This window comes from Danaus plexippus, chromosome 15 (assembly GCF_018135715.1).
Source record: "Danaus plexippus chromosome 15, MEX_DaPlex, whole genome shotgun sequence".
Taxonomy (NCBI): domain Eukaryota; kingdom Metazoa; phylum Arthropoda; class Insecta; order Lepidoptera; family Nymphalidae; genus Danaus; species Danaus plexippus.
In genome coordinates, this window is record NC_083547.1 from 4,858,553 (window position 1) to 4,876,112 (window position 17,560).

The following is a 17,560-nucleotide window of genomic DNA, read 5'->3' on the forward strand; positions in this document are numbered from 1 at the left end:
GACATACCCTTAAGCTCCAACTACTAACACGGCTTTGTAAAAGATTAATTCAAATTAGCGATCGTGACGTTTCTCTGCCATTTTCATTATAAATAGTTTAATGGAATCTACGAATTTTCATCCCTTGTAATATAAATTAAACAGAACTACCGAAAGAATAATTTAATAAATTTGGTTTGTCAAGTTTAGTTCACTCCCACAATTTTAAGTATACCTATGCTAAAGAGGTGATACATTTTTCATATTTAGGAAATTTATCTATTAGTGATTTCCTACAGTATTTTCTCAAAAAGAATAAATAGCCTTATTACACTGACCGACTCCTTCAGCAATTTTAAAGTTAATAAATTTGCGAAATCTTAGTGAAGACAACATTTAATAATTATAGGATAATGATCAAGGATAAGCGTAAGTGCTTGAGAAAGTATTTGAAATTGCTATTTTTTTCTTCTGACTACATATAAAATGTGATCTATATTAAGATCCATACATATAAAATGTGATCTATACAAAGATTCCAGATCAGGACTTAGGCCTCAACTCCAAATAAAAAAAAAGAAAAACCTTAAGAATTTAAAACGTCAGTTCGTTTCAACGCGGATTTATAGGTAACGTGAAGGTTATGTAACTCAAAAGGTTTTATAGAAATAAAATACGTTTTATCGACCCACCTTGATCAAAGCAGAGAATCGATAGGAAACGGTTGTCAATGAACTTAACAGCAATTTGAAACCATCATGAGATATTTAAATGAGAGGCTAAGAACAACGAATTAGAAAATTGCAAAAAGGTCAACTAAAGTTTCAGAGGACGATTTCTCGAATAAAACAAGATTAGTTAAATTTATATGTGAAGAAATAGTATGAATAAAGAAATAAAAAATGAACCTTTATTATAGTTAACAAGTTAATTTCATAAAATTTGTAAAACAATAAATAGATATTATTCTCTATTTTGGTTTCCTCAGTCAAAGCACATAATACTATCTTAACATCATTTTTATAGAGACGAGAAAATTTAATACGCTCGTAACCTTTACATTAATTTTTTTTCATTAAACTTTTATTAAAATTTTTTAGAGTTTCAATATATTAGACAAGTTTAAGTAATAAATGGAACTGGAATGATAGAATTTCCGTCAACTTATGAATATCTCCATAAGTCGAAGCAACGTGAGGGATACCCGACTAATGTTTTTATTTTAATTTTAATATAACATTTAAATTATCTATTGAATTTTCTTGAGGTGGTAGTATGTATATGTGAAATGTAATCGATCATTCGCCTCACGCTTGAGTCGTATGCTCCGCTGCGAACCGAAGACTGCTTTAAAGGTCTTTTCCCTAATTCCATTACATCCAGGGAGTCTATTACGTCAAACGGCTTCTCAATTCGGGAAGATCAAAGGGTAATAGAAGTAGCGCCTGTGACAGAGTTAATGTCTTAGTCTTACAATGAATAAATAAATGATGTGATTTTTATAAATATTAATTTGAAACGTCAACAGAGTTAACATTTAAGTTTGCAATCAGTTCACATATTTGACGGAACACATTCCAATTATAACGCAGCGATTCTTTAGCAATAAATAAGGCCCTGTGTTTGTGATAGTTGGCTGAGCTTCAAAGAAGTATTCAAAAGTGTGTCATTATAAATTCACAATAAGCTTAAGTTTCCAGTTGGAAATGTCATAGTGCTCATACTGGCGTGACTGAGTCCGCACGAACTAGGCAATACATACCTCCAGCATAACTCATACCGACTTCATACGAGGAAACATTACCAGGGAATTACATAATTAGTTTAAAATTTTACTTAATGATTTAGTTTCATTTGTATAAAAATATATTTGCACACTTAATTTTTCTTTTAGATTTCATTTGCATGTTTTCTATGAACTATTAAAATTGTAAATATGAAAGGTCGGTGATATGTGGGACGTTTTCATTATTTGTAAAAATCCTATTATAACTGTTATTATTTAATTTATACCACAAAACACCAATACGCAGATGAAGCTAGGACAAGGAAGTAGTGTATTTAACATTTAGCTAAAATATATACCGGGCCTGTGCCTGCATATGTTATTTAACTTTCGCGAGTATTCATTTAAATAAAACTAATATTTTTGAATAGCATTCACATTTCGTCTGCCCGTGATCACGGGCTAAAAAGTAACCGAAACGTCGGGAGTATGTAGTTTTTAAAAAATAATATACGTGTAGTGTAATCCGAAAAATATTAGTTTTACGTATGTTATTTATTTGACAGAAATAACAACTATGGACATTTAAACAGAATTAATGTACACTGGAATACATATTTGTTTTTCGCTGAGAGAATTGTAAAAGCATATTGCATTATAATGAATTGGATGTTTAAAAAATAAAGCAAATAATTAATATCAAACAAGTTCAGAGGGCTGCACTGAAAATCTATTAATTTGGCCATAAAGTGTGGCCGTTGGAATCGGCTCGCCAATTATTCAGTCCCCTCGGTAATTAAATACCATGATGTCCGCCAATCTAAGACAGACGCCATTTACGATACTCGAATTACGATTTTATTACCCTAAAAAATATGTTTGCGAAATTTTCGTAAATATATATCAATTTCCATATAAATTTTCACCTGGTCTAGTCTAAGGATATTTTATCTTTATTATTATAATCTTTGCTATTTGTATACGTGATATTGAAATTGAATCTTTATTTGTTATTCATAAATTGCTTCTTAAATGAAAAACGATCATTTTGTTTATGTTAACACATGGAATACTATTAGTACAGCAGTTATATCAAAGCAAATATTTATAACAGAATTCTATAATTGCTTTTGTTTTAGTAGCAATAATATATAATTTTTATATGAAACTGCTTTATACGAAATTAATTATAACATAAACTGCAAAGAGTTAATAAATTAAAATAAAATTAAGAAAATAAATTAAAGATACATGTTTAGAATAAAACTTCGAATGATCTAAAATAATTTATTATTATTTATTTTTTTTTTTTGCTCCTTTTATAAAACAATGGTTTATTAATTATCTTATCAAATCATATTATATTTTTATACAATAAACATACCTATACAATGGGAACTGTCTACAAGGATATATAATATTTACAATATATTTTTTTATAATAAAATAATAATCAAAAGTTATATTTTATGACCTTATTATTCTTTATTTACACACACTAGTCACAACATTAACCAACCATTAGTATTTATATTAAATATAAATAAAAATTATAATAAAATAATGCCTGTAGCATTTAAACTGTTTTTATATTTTAACCCTCCTGTTAAACTAGTGCGCGCTTTTCTTTTCATTCAATTTCTTTTACAATTTCAATCCATCTCAAATATTCTTTTGATGTAAGATTAGTATTGACATCTTCTTTCTTTAATAGAAACATAAATACGAGCTGTTTTAATTATTAAAAAAAAGTTTAATAGATATTTATGACACAACTTGAAATAGCGTAAATCACAATTTTACTCACTTTTTACACTATTTTATTCCACAAAATATATATTATACCTATTTTTATAACAATATTAACAATATTCAAGCAAATTCGCATATCAACAATTTATCTTAACTATATTTTCATTGCAAATTATTTAATACTGGCAATTCTCTATACCGTGGAAGGTTATTGCTTTATTTCCTTACTAAGTGAAACTTATCTACGCGCTTACATAATGCACAAAAATACTCATTATCTTATAATTTTTTTTACATTCTATAAGCATGCTTCACAAGGCACTATTCTAGCGAGAATAACTATTCATAATTTATGGAAAACAATTTGAACAACTTCTATTAAATTCGGTTTAAACTCCGAAATGGGCCTAAAATTACATTTCATGGCAACAAATCAACGTTAAATTTAAAAAAAAAAAAAAACAAAAAAAAATATTTTGAAATTTTAAAATATCGAACAGGGAACTCTTCACAGTTATAACTATGTAAATGCTGACTCCAAAGCACTCTTGGATTTATATAAATAAGCTTTATTGTAAATATATAACTTTAAACTAGGTTGGCGTTTGTATTGCTTTTTATAATTATATGGACGCGAGTGAAAACAAAATCTATGGCTAACATTACAAAGTTTTTGTCATATTGAACATTAAATTTTAAAATTAGGATAATAAAGAAACAATTTTATAATAATCAAAACGTTTTATTATTCTCAGATCACTGTGCGGAAAACATTAACGCAAAACTGATATCACAGCATTTTGTATTTTATGAATTATCACGATAATCTTCAATAAGAATTATGTACATAACCTCCATTAGGGTCAACACTCAGATATCGATAACAAAAACATTATTAAGTGAATCTTATAACGCTACCTTCAATTTCTCAGTCACTTTTATAAACAATTATATATAGATATATATATAATATTACTATAAATGCTCTTAATATAAGCTATCCGATGTTATGCGAGCTATCAAATGAAATAATTTCAAGCAAAATCAAACAAACATCGGTCATCCATCAAGGACGCAGCCTCCGTAACGCTGAGATATCTATTTTCGCTGATCATTCCTTTACCAAATTATATTTCCCCTCGTCTTAGCCATAAGTTGGAAAAGGCACCAGTCATGCCAGTTCAATCATTTATTACAATGTCAATCAACACAAACAGTATTGTTACTATAATTTACTGATACTTAAAGAAACTGGCAAACGTATTTAAATTTTAAATCATTATTGATTTTTATTGCAATTTACAGAAAAAAAATGTAACATTATTGACAACAAGGCAAACTATATATACGGAGTATAGTTTACATATTTATAATAAGCAAAATATCAAACAACCGCGTTAAAAATGATTTAACGAGTGGTCAATTGAAGTCTATGTCAGTTATCGCACAATATCGGATCAGCATGGCGTGGTGTAATCACTTGTTAATGAAGCCCGCGCCGTGTCTGTGCTCTATCACCGCAGGGAGGCCACTATCTCGTTGCTCATGCTGTTTTGCTGGCTCGATGCATTCGTGTTTTTGGAGCATTGCTGAAATTACATTTTCGGTAGTATCCGACTCTAATTGTATTAAATTTTGCTGCGCTTTTCGAATTAATACGAGAACTGTTATCTTAACTTGGCAAAGGACCGCTCTCCTGCTTAAGAAATTATTATGACTACTTTAAAATAATATACAGATGTTATGCTAAATATGATAGGAAAATGTCATGAATTTCACATTAATTAAATTTAATAATATGCTTAATACTAACCATGCAATTAAAAAATTTTCACATTATGCTTTCTTATGAAAAATCTTTTTTTTTTACCATGGTCACTAATTATAGAGCGATTCTATTAGATAATATGTACATACGGAATATTAATTACAGAGTTATGGCTAAGTAATGACCAATAATTAAATAAAACTCATCGTTCAAAGTAAGTTTTCTGTAAGAGATCGATATATTTGTTTAAGAAATTAGGTCATTACGTCATAGCAAGTTTGTTAAAATTAAGTTACTAAATGTAGATAGAATTACGACGGCAGTATTAAATTATGAAGTTTATTTTGATTAACAGCTATTAAATTATTTGTAATACAAGTTTTTATAATTTTAATGTTGTCTTTAATAGTTACAAAAACTATAAGTGTCATCTTACCAGTTGTCTGGATTCCCAGGCTTTCATTGCGCTCTTATATTTTTCGAATTCGTGACACCAGTCCGAGTAAACTTGTTTATACTCCTGAGATTTGTTAGGTTGTGTACATCTTAAACAAACAAAATTTATTCTTTCAAATGAAATAATACTTATATTATATTACTCGTACGTGATAAATTTCTTAACTACATGATTTTTGTAAGAGAAGTTAATTATTGTTTTAGACTTTCAGTTACCTGTGAATATCTATGTCTAAATTATACGAGGCGATGAGTGTGGGCCCGTAATAGCATTCGTAACGTCCTCTGTCAGAATCTGACACTGACAGTAACACTAAACCGCGCTCTGACGTCTGAAGCACTCGCTCCCAGCTGTCAACATACTCCTTATAAATACGACTATAAACTACAATTAAAAGCAGTTTAGCTATATATATAACTAAAAAGCACTTGAATGTTTATCTATTATACTTTTAATTTTATTAATAATTCTAAAGGTTATATGGAATGAATTTAACGCTTATGAATAATAATAACTTACTTGTAAATGATTTTATTACGACCCTTCTCCCTAGAATGGTGGTACCAAGTAACGTGCTGATCTTTTAGCGACTCTGGCGTTTTTCCAAATGCCGCCAGATGTACACTCTGACCGTAGCCCGCCCTGACTGTTTTCAGAGGGGCGCTGGCTTCACAGATCGATGGTGTAGAGTTTGTGGCGTCGTGAAGTAGCCCGGGGGCGTACGGACGACATGCTCCCACTTCCTTGTCCCAACCGCAGTAGGGGTCTAGCACACAGCGCACGCAACTGTCGTAACTATGGGGAAGCAGTTTTGTAAACTTAGAAGGGTTTATTTTTTAATCTCCTCTTGTAGTATTCTTCGATTAGTTCAAAGTTTATTTGTTCACTGTTTGATAATTATTTTTTGTCAACAAAGATGTCTGTCTTCGTTTATTTAATTACCTCATTTCCAGTTTTCCGTTTTTTTTTAATTTTCAGGGCCTCATAAAAAACAAGCGTAGGTTTTTTTTGAAATATACGCTTTTCGTTTTACTCAATTTAAATTATAAAATTTTTGTGTAGTTTTTTTTAAATACTTAATTTGCCAAATATGTTTTTATTTTTGGGCTGGTTTTTAATTTAAAAATTAAAATGATTTTAAAATTTAACTTTCGATATCCCAGAAACAAAGTTCGCATTGATTGATTTAATTTCGGTAAACAAATCATAACTATTGATTTTTACGATTTTAATTTTTAGCCATGTAAAGTTAATAATAATAATAATAACGTTCCAAACCAGAAATCAAAGAAATGTTCCATACACACTATTCTATTTATTAATTTTATTTATTAATAGAAGAAGTATAAAACATCCATACATAATATTATTACTAATATACATATGAGTAATATTAATATAGTAAAATATAATCCTATACTATAACGCTAATTACATAACATTTGAGGAAAAGTATTCACAACATATAGAATCGCAATATTGAGAACTGAATCCGATTATTTATACACGCGTATTAAAGGATTATTGTATTTAAATTTTACGCAACGCCAGCACTTCTGTCGACAAAAGACTGTTGAACTTTCGTTAATAAACTGAAAGAACTTAATAACCATATTTATGAAACAGGACTTATTATGTTTTTATTTATATATCAGAGAAATTGTCTGTTATTAAGAAACCACAGTTATTAAAAACAAATAGACGCTTAATAATTTGTTACAAACTATTACTACGTATTATATATATATATATATATATATATATATATATATATATATATATATATATATATATATATATATATTGTTACCTAATGAATGTCACGTAAGTAAATCACTGAGAATATTATAATGATTGCAATATAAAAAAGGTTTAAAATAATCCGCATATAGGTAATTTTGTGATACGCAGTGTTGGTGTCGTATTTTCTATGTCTATCAAAATGACCGAGCGGTTGAACGTAAAAATCCGCAATACATTCGTTTTATTTTTATATTTATATTAGAAAACTATTATTCTATAAATAGTTGAAAATTCTTGCTTAGAAACTTTCCTTTATGTTTATAACTCTATATAACTTAACGTTTATTAACTTTAACAGTTGATATTGCTATTTAAACGTTCCGAATAGGTATTTGAGATCTAAACAATTAAAATATTCTAATCGCAGCACTTATACATTTTACAGAAACAACGTTTAACACTTGCTCCAAACATGAACTGAGAAACACGAAATAAGAAAAAATCATAAAGCATTATACGGAATAATAAACTAAGATTACAATTCTACGTTTTTATTTTACATAATCACGACGAAGTTCTTTGTTTATCGTTATACTAAACATTGACTACATTAAATATTATACAAATATTTAGTGTTTTGTATCCGTTAATAATAATAAAATGTTATGAAATAACAAATTTGTTTCATTATATACGAACATTAATGAAATAAATCAAACGACTTACCGGTGCGCGCACGCACGTAGCGGAAGTTGTCTCAGCCTATTGTCTGTGGCTAGGTATAGCTCGTGAAGCTGTCTTGAGATCGCTAGAGCTCTGACGGGCTCGTCACCAGCGGCGCGCCACACATCCGCCACACGAGATCCGCCGCCCGTCCACTGAACTATCTTATATACCTCACCCTGACCTGATAATTATGGCAATGTATGGAATTGAGTATACTATCGATCTCCATACTCCCGCTCCTTTCTCTTATCCTTGAGAACACCTTGACTTGAAGTGACAAACCAAGGCTTATAAGAAAAAGAACTATATTGACAATATAAGAAACACGAAGTTTTATAAAAACCTATGGAATTCCTAAGATCTTACGTTAATGAATACCATAGCGAAGTATTGAAATTGTATGAAAATGAGATACTTTAGATTTTGAGATCTAAGATTTTCGCGAGTATTCATTTAAATGAAACTAGTGTTATTCGGATTTACTACGCGGATTTTATTATTTAAAAACTACATAATGCCGGCGTTTCGGTTACTTTGCAGCAACCATGATCACGGGCACCTCGTCTGTCTAATAAAATCCGCGTAGTAAATCCGAATAACACTACTTTCATTTACTTTAGATTTTATTAATTTTAAATTTGGATTTTGAATACAGAAAAAAAATACCTTTATCAGTATTTTATTTTGTAGAACAATTTCAAAGTTTAAGGTAATTCAAAGTTTACAAAGGCAACACATGGGACAAGATGTATTTGAAGCATTTGGTCTTTATATTAAGGAAGTTTAAACAAATTAGTTTTGTAAGATTATATTAATCAAAATCTCAACTTTTTAATATATACATAGACATAAAGCAGATATCTTAATAATAATATATATATTTTTTAAGTTTAAGTTGTTGTATTTATTAGAAAAATTATTTATAGTAACTTACTGGTGCCAGCATAGAACACTGTATATGTGATATCATCTCCAAGCATATCAACAAACTGTCTGTCTACTACTAAGGTTGTGAGGACCAGGTCACGTTTGTAAAACGCTGGAGTATCTCCTTCATGACGCACCGCAGAATCCATTAACGGGTGAGATCTAAGAATTATAATACATACATAGAAAGTCAAATCGTTATCTGTTATAAATAATTTATAAACATATGAATTAAAACGAAACGTGCCATTGTTAAGAAAATTTCTGGCGATTAATAAAATCATTGAAAGTATAATTTAAATGTTACTATTGATAATATTTTAATGAGAACATCGGGTTTTGTTAAAATTGTTGCAGTTCATTAAAATTTACCGAATTTTATATGGTATGTTTTAAAATATATATCAAAGCGTACGCATTTAAATACACGAAATCAATCGAGTGAAAATATTTTTGAAATATATAATTAATGGGTTGTAAATCAGGGGATGAAGCGGGATTACAGTGTACAAACAATCACGTTGACTCCCAAATAAGTAAAGGGAACAGTACAAAAGCAATAATAAATCAGATGTAACTCGACATCGAGATCAATTAAGATGTGGGTAGGTGGGTGACCCAATTAAAGTTACACCGCACCGAAACACATGCGTCGCGAAACTAATGTCAGGTTGATGTTGGGATTAGTCTCGGGAAAACACACCTATATTAAGATTTTCCATTAACCTTGTATAGTTTATATTGAATTGCTACAGTTTATATTGTTTACTACCACGAACAGTTGGTTTTATACAGGCTTTTGTTACACACAAATTAACAATAATTAGCTGAAATGGCTTTATTTTCTGATTTTATGTTACAATATCAACGTTGTTAAAGTTAGAATGGAGTTTTTTTTTATTTGATATATTTCTCAATTATAAAATTTTATATATTTTAAACAAAAGCACTGTATTTTTAAAATTTAACTTATTTTTTTATCTTTTAATTAAACTTCCTCAAATTGGGCTCAACTCAAATATATATATAATGTAAAGTCATATTGACACTATTAAAAATTATTTATTTGATTCATGAATAAAATTCGTAATAACCATTACCTTATAAAGTTAAGAACGTTGTCAGGCAATGCTTCTGTAGAGTTTACACAGGTTCCCGGTCGCGGGGAGGGTACCCTGGCTCTTAGTACTGGCAGCCACGCTGAACTTGAAGTCGCCTGTATCAAAGCATGACAATGGTAGAAATCGAAGTGCAGATAAAAAAAACATGTTTATATGATTTAAGAATTTATTAATTATGATGAGTTATATTAATTAGCTACAAGAACAATTTTATTTCTCCCATTTTAATGTATAAGGCTCAGAGACCAGAAGTAGAAACACAAACATAACATATATTATTGTAATATCGTTGTCTCTATCTAGGTTAGCTTTTATTTTTATCCGCACAATTATAATAAAATTTACAAGTACACTGCATTATGTAAATAAAAATAATGAAAATTCTTTGAGGTCTCATTCGAAGAGGAATGAATAAGTAATGTCACCAACAATATCATTCCCAAAGAGATAATATGAAACTGTAACATAAATCTGAATATACTATGTAGTGAATATGACACTAACTTGCTCTTTGAACCTGCCGGCAAAAGCTTCTTGAATATCTTCCATGGTGTATGTACAAATTGCAGATCCGATTAAGCCATCACTGGCGCCGGTCGTAAAAGCTGCGTAGAATCTACTGGGGTCACCAGGCATTTGATATACGCTCTCTATATGAATAAAATGAACATATTGCAAAGACCCCATAACATAACCGTATAAAATGCTATGAGAATACTATGGAAGTGCACATTCTTCTAGTCATTTTAGCCCATTCAGCTTCAGTGTATAAAATGTTAAAATAAATCATTATAGACGAATATTCTTGAATTTAAATGTTAATTCGACAAAGAGTAAAATATAAATTTAATATGAAACTTCCACATTGAAATTGATAATGGTTCTAAAATAAAAAACTTAATAATTTTCTTATGATAATGAATAATGTATATTTTAAATGGAAAACTTACGTATTTCATCAAAGTAGAATGGAAATTCTCCTGGTATGCTACAGTTGAGCCTGGCTTTCAAATAAGTAGCCCAATTTTGGCTTAGAATGTGCTTGCCGCCGGTGTCATGTTTGCATACTCTTGCTACCCGAGAGTAAACTGCTTTCCCACAATTCATGAACTCCACGGCGGTTTCACGAAAAAAGAAAAGAACGTATTCACCGACATCAAATGACCCCACGAAATTGGTTTCTGTAAAAATTCGTCAGATTCTCAAATTCGTCAGATGCTCAATTCTAAAATCCACGCAAGTAACAGTATATGCATTATAAAATAAGTAAACACAAGAACATCAATTAGAGAATATTTATATATGAAGGGAAGTCATAAAAAAACACTCACTATCCAGCCATTTGGAGTCATACTTGAGAGTCCGTTTGAAGTTGAACCTCTTTTGACCTGTTCGAAAATCAAAGAGGTCATTTCTAAATATGACCGGGTCCGCTTTAGTAAATTCGGCGTTAGTGCCCGCGTAAAGAGCTGGCAGGCCGCCGGGATTGCCCTGCGTGACCCACACCGCAGTGCTATTGTCTGCTGGGTCGTAGGGGCACTTGGCAACCCCCAAGCCCACTCCTGGCACGTATTCGTGCCTCGGTAGATGTGTCAGGTTCAACTGCATATTCAATTAAATAAAGGTAACCATACAATTATATATTTACTTTATATAATTATCTCTAACCAAGTATGATCATAAAAATGTACTATTAAATATAATAATGTTACTTAAATTTTATCTGTTAGTTAAATAGTGCATAAAATATCTAGTCCCGGTATAAAACTTGGAACTAAAAGTTAAGGTAAATCTCTAAAGGTTTTAATCTGTCGCCGTCTTTAGTAAAATGTACAGAATTTCTTTTTAAATCGGCTATTCTTTTACTTAACGTTTTTTATCATTTAGAAACTATAAATTTCATTAAAACTTTAAATTACTTTATTTCACTAACATAAATTTTACATTTATTTCTTAGACTTAATATTCTTTACGAAACTAATTTCGAATACAATTGAAGTTGTTCTTATGGTAATGTAACCTGGAATCCATTAAATAAGTCATTTTCATTAAAAAGCCCTCGCATACCATAACATCTTAAAGATACTGCATAATTAGCTATACCAAGTGCAGTCTCATAATTAATTAGAAATTAAATATTTGTACAAAGATAAATTATCTCATTAGTTTAATTAAAATTATTTCTTGACTGTCATTTTATTACACAGTAAGGGTGGGTTATAGTAGAGGATATTACAAAAGTTTTATTATAGATTAACTTACATAAACCACGAAGTCTTTTGGACTGTGTGCGTTGGTGCCGCACACGTACAAGCGTTCACCATCGCCAAGCGGCTGCAGTACTCGGATGTGGTTTCTGCATTCAAACGGCTCTGATTTGCCTTTGCTTACACATCGCGCTACGTTACTTGCTTCTAATAGCAGTGCATCTCTCTGCAATATAATCAGAATTTGTATCTAGCTCTGTGTATATCTTACTATTCGTAGATAATCTAGAACCAAGCAATCTACGATGCGCTGCAAAGTACACAACTTGTAAATTACTTCGAATCGATATTATTCACAAAATGTTATTGCAACGTATTGACGTTATCCTTAAACTGAATTTAATCCGATAACATAAAAATAAAACACCATGGAAATTTGTAATTAATTGCTAAATTTGAAGTAATAATAATTTAAATCTTGTCTATATATGATTTTATTTTAATGAGCGAGTAGATGCATTATATACTGTAATTTACTTATTGCAATAAATTATGATTATAAAATATTTACCTCACAATGTGATTGACTTATATCTGACATATTAAGCTTAAATATTCGATCCCTGTAACAAAATGAACATACAAATAATGACATTTTTGCATATTTTAAAATGCTATAAGAACATATTATTTTATATCAAAAACTTTTAGATGAGTCCCAAAAAAAATTTTAAAGCCTCGTATAAAAATAGATTCGTCAATAAATCAAAATTTATTCTCATCTAAAATATCGTATCAAACAATTTTATTTCCACATGACAATGACAAAAAAAAAAGTCTTTCGATTTAATTAAAATTTCAATAAAAACCAAAGCTATACGTACTGCAAACATAATAAATATTTTTGATCGGACTAAACAATTATTTTATATAACAAAATATTAAAATTGTAATCAGTACATATATTGTTAAAGCGAACTTGTTATACAATATACTCGTAAAGTAATTAGTTCTAAATAGAACAGAATAATGTTATTGTTTTAATAAGATTTAAGACTTTCGCGAGTTTTATTCAATTAAATGAAACTAATATTTTTTCGTAACATTCTGCCACTATCCAGAGCGGTATGCCAGAAAATTAAGAAATCGATGGCGGTAGATGATACATAACAGGACCAACTGACAGACATTCACATCTCGTCTGCCAGTGATCACGGTTGCTGAAAAGTAACCGAAACGTCGGGAGTATGTAGTTTTTTACAAAAATAAAGCACGCGTAGTATATCCGAAAAAATATTAGTTTCATTTACTTTATGTTTTACATTTTATATAAAAATATTATGTTACGAATGTTACGTAAATGTATTAAGGAAAACTGAAATATTATCAAACGAATTAAAAATTATAACATGAAAACGATACTTGTAATGATATTTATTTAAGTACTATAAATAGCAGAGTTAAAAAATTTATTTTAAAATGGATCATAATTCGCCATATAGGAAGAGAAAACAATTTATGTGGTAAAGAATTATAGAGCAAATAAAAGTCGAACGAAATTATAGGTAATGGACTTACATGACTCGCCTTCATTTTCAAAGGTAAACGCTACAATTGTTTTGAACTTGTCGATAACATTTACATATACATGAATCATGAATACATGCAAGACATATTAAAGAACTTTAATTTAAAAGCACTCTAATTTAATTTATCAGAAATAGTGACAATCAAAGAATTTAATCAGGGAATTTTATAGTAAAAATTTCTTACAATAGAGACTTTTTCATTATCGCTGTTCAATTACCGTGAAAGCTTTTTTTGCTTTTTTTACATTTATCTATTTTGTTCTACATACTCATGTCTTATAAACATTTAGGAGTTTTTGTATAATTTTCAGAATATAATAGCACTGTTGCATATTATGTACGCGGTTGAAAATTTATTTTCTTTTATAAAATACTACATTTGACGTATTTTACATACATTTTAGATCACATATTGAATGTACTATAGTCTTCTATACAAGTTTCATTCAAAATTGCAGAATTAAGAAAATAAAGTCCATTTAAATTTAAATTGGTTATTATTAAGCCGACATTGAATTTTTATATTAATTAAATATACATTTAAATACCACATGATAATTGCTTCCACCAGCAGTACACACAAATGTTCATAATACATTATTTTATGTCTTTTAAAAGGTAAACTAATATGACTGCACTAATGTTGAATGCAATATAATAAAATTATTAACGTTTTAAGTGTTAAAACTTACATAGCACCGACGTAAAGCGTGTTTCTGTCTTCGTTCATGTACAGTGTACGATAAAAAAGATTCCCACACGAGAATTCTCTTATGTGATCTGAAAAAAGAACATTGAATTAACGAAGTATCACATAATAATATCATCATTAATCAAAACACTTACATATAAGGCGCATTCATGTTTTATGTGACATTAGACCCTGTTTACACGAACGTTATTTATTCATCATATCTGCTAGCGAGATGCTATAACACGTTTATAGCTTACCTCATTATTTAAGACTGTAACCAAATATGGTAATACATAAATGTAAATGATAGTAGGCACGATGTTTAGCACGATACCATACTGAAATACCGGTTAGTCGCAATTCATACACCTAATTATGAACGGCCACAATAGAGGCGATTGGCAGGACTACACGCAAGGTCTCGTGACTGGTAAGACGCGACAGCAAAACTTGTATAACACGGACCTCTACTTAAATATATTAAAGTTTGCTAATATCATGTCCTTTTTAAAATTTAACTGATTCAAATCTTTGTAATATTCGTTATGGTAATTGTCGTATAGGATTCACAATATAATGAAACTTTTTTCATTACAAAAATATGCTTCGGTCAGCATATTATTATTTTTGTAGATGAGTATTAGGATTTTTCAGATTTAACATAAATATGTAATAAAAAGATTAATATTCAAATAATATACATTTAAAATATTCGAGTCTTATTATGTATTTATTGTAGGTTGTACTGCAATCTAAATCGTTTCTACTAATAAATTAACATGTAAGCTATTTATTTATAAATCATTACACAAGAACGTTGTACAAAACATGCTTATTAATAAAATTTTCCAGTCACTATAGCAATTCCTAAACTCCATTGCGTTCGACCAAAGTGTTTAAATACCGGCCGATTACTGCGCTAATGAAGTCATTGTTTGAATATCTAACGAACTGTATACTGTGATTTATACAAGCAGAAATATCCACGTGCCTAGCATAACACCTCTTAAGTAGAAATTAGAGTTTTAGAGGGCTCTACTAGTATTGTGATATAATATCGTCAACTTCCTTCTACACTTGCAGGAACAATTTTTTCTAAATGTATAACTAAAAATATTTTTAAGTTATAGTTTTTATATTTCTAACAAATAACATAACAACTGAAATCCGTCTTAATCATTGTCAAACAATTAATGAATTATAACAAACTCGAATGTATTCTGAAGAGTTATTATTTGAAGAGGGCTGATTGTTATATCTTAACTTAAACATCCCAAACACACTCACAAAACAATTAATAGCTATATCAATTAAACAAAACGTTTCCGAATCAACTTCACATTACATTGAACGCGATATAACTGCAATAGAATTTTATATATTAACCTAAATCATTTACTAGATACATATTTATAGTCTGGACCATAGTTAATTATATTATAAATTAATCGACAAACATTGCTGTAGTGTTCAAAATTTATATTCACAACGATGAGGTGGCGTATAGAGTACGGTGACGATCACATTATGCAGATAACATCGCATTCGTCGAGGGCCGCAACAAGTCTGCAACGATCCAACCAGTCCTCACTGGGGTGGCACGTTAGCGACACTTCAAAAATATTCAACTTCATTTAATCCTGTACTTTTTGTTAACAGCTTCGTAATTATAACATTTTATTAAACGTATTCAAAATCAATATTTATTTTTCAATTTCATATATATATGTTGTTATATATTTGTAAAGGTATATGCATCATCGAAACTAGAACACTCACTATTGTTGAAACTAATAATTCAGCTTGTTGTTTTTATATATTTTTATTAAATCTTTTGAATGATGCAGTGAACAATAGATATAAAGCGACAAGTGCTTTCCAGTTCAACCGGAATGTCTGAACATTCCCATGTTATGTAGTCAACGTTATACTTGCTCATGCGGCAGCTGTTTTTAAAACTTTATTTGTTTTGTTCCTTCCATTCAGTTGTTGTAACCACGATACAGTATCCGAGTCAATTAACGACTTCATTCGTATAACATATATTTCCTGCTGTTAGAAGTTATAGAAATATAGCGGTTTTTATATTAGTTTATTATATGAAATAGGTAAGTTTGGGAACGAAACAGATAGAAAAAAATCAATTCAGAATTTATATCAATTCTTAAAACGAAAACCACATTGCATTAAGTATAGTTTGTAAATTTTTCTGAAGAGAGTAAAAGTAACAAATCTTCAGCAACAGTCTGTATCGAGAAGAACAATAACAAACGCTTAACCAGCGCTCAACTGGAAGATTATTTCAACTCCAGTCAATAGATTTTCTTTGTATATTCTTTGATATCTTCCTTTAGTATAGAACAAAGAAGCTTATGATTTTATATAAGAAAAGTTCTTAAACACTTCACATATATTGCTTTGTTACTAATTATGTATGTTATTTATTTTCTTTTGACATAAAACAAATTGACTTAAAATAAATCTAATTTTCATTAACCTGTTTTATAATTTATTCGGACTAATATGTTGTTGTTCTGAAAAAATATATATGTATATTCACGTGGCGCTTCTAAAATTAAAATCTTTTGATATTTAAATTAAATAAGGTCATTTATACAATAAAAATTCTTATGAAACTTATTTATAACGTCTTATTTGTAATCTTACAAGTGCAAACAAACAAACGGTTTAAAAGTCGCTTAGTGCAAAATATTTTGAGAGGTATTCTAGTGGATTTCGCTTTACCGCAGATAGGTCAGGAGATACGGTAGTGTCTTCCCGTAAATCTACTAGAGTAGCCAAGCTCTATAGATAGAATTGCGCAGCGGAACTCTCCTTTTTACAGCTTTCAAGTTGATTTATTGTAACCAG

The 17,560-nt window shown here is 29.5% G+C and overlaps 1 protein-coding gene across 1 annotated transcript in view; it reads right to left on the reverse strand.

Annotated features, from left to right (window-relative positions):
• Positions 1–2,978: 2,978 nt before the first annotated feature.
• The window catches only part of LOC116766166 (semaphorin-2A-like), a 38,791-nt gene continuing 24,209 nt past the window's right edge, over positions 2,979–17,560 (reverse strand). Inside the window, exons 2-14 of the mRNA XM_032655893.2 lie at positions 14,688–14,775; positions 12,978–13,029; positions 12,462–12,632; positions 11,531–11,801; positions 11,150–11,380; positions 10,704–10,849; positions 10,179–10,294; positions 9,086–9,240; positions 8,152–8,332; positions 6,202–6,477; positions 5,898–6,032; positions 5,662–5,770; positions 2,979–5,046 (exon numbers count right to left, since the gene is read on the reverse strand). Of these exons, the coding sequence (XP_032511784.2) occupies positions 4,972–5,046; positions 5,662–5,770; positions 5,898–6,032; positions 6,202–6,477; positions 8,152–8,332; positions 9,086–9,240; positions 10,179–10,294; positions 10,704–10,849; positions 11,150–11,380; positions 11,531–11,801; positions 12,462–12,632; positions 12,978–13,029; positions 14,688–14,775 (2,006 nt within the window). The 3' untranslated portion in view covers positions 2,979–4,971. The remainder of the gene's footprint in view (positions 5,047–5,661; positions 5,771–5,897; positions 6,033–6,201; positions 6,478–8,151; positions 8,333–9,085; positions 9,241–10,178; positions 10,295–10,703; positions 10,850–11,149; positions 11,381–11,530; positions 11,802–12,461; positions 12,633–12,977; positions 13,030–14,687; positions 14,776–17,560) is intronic.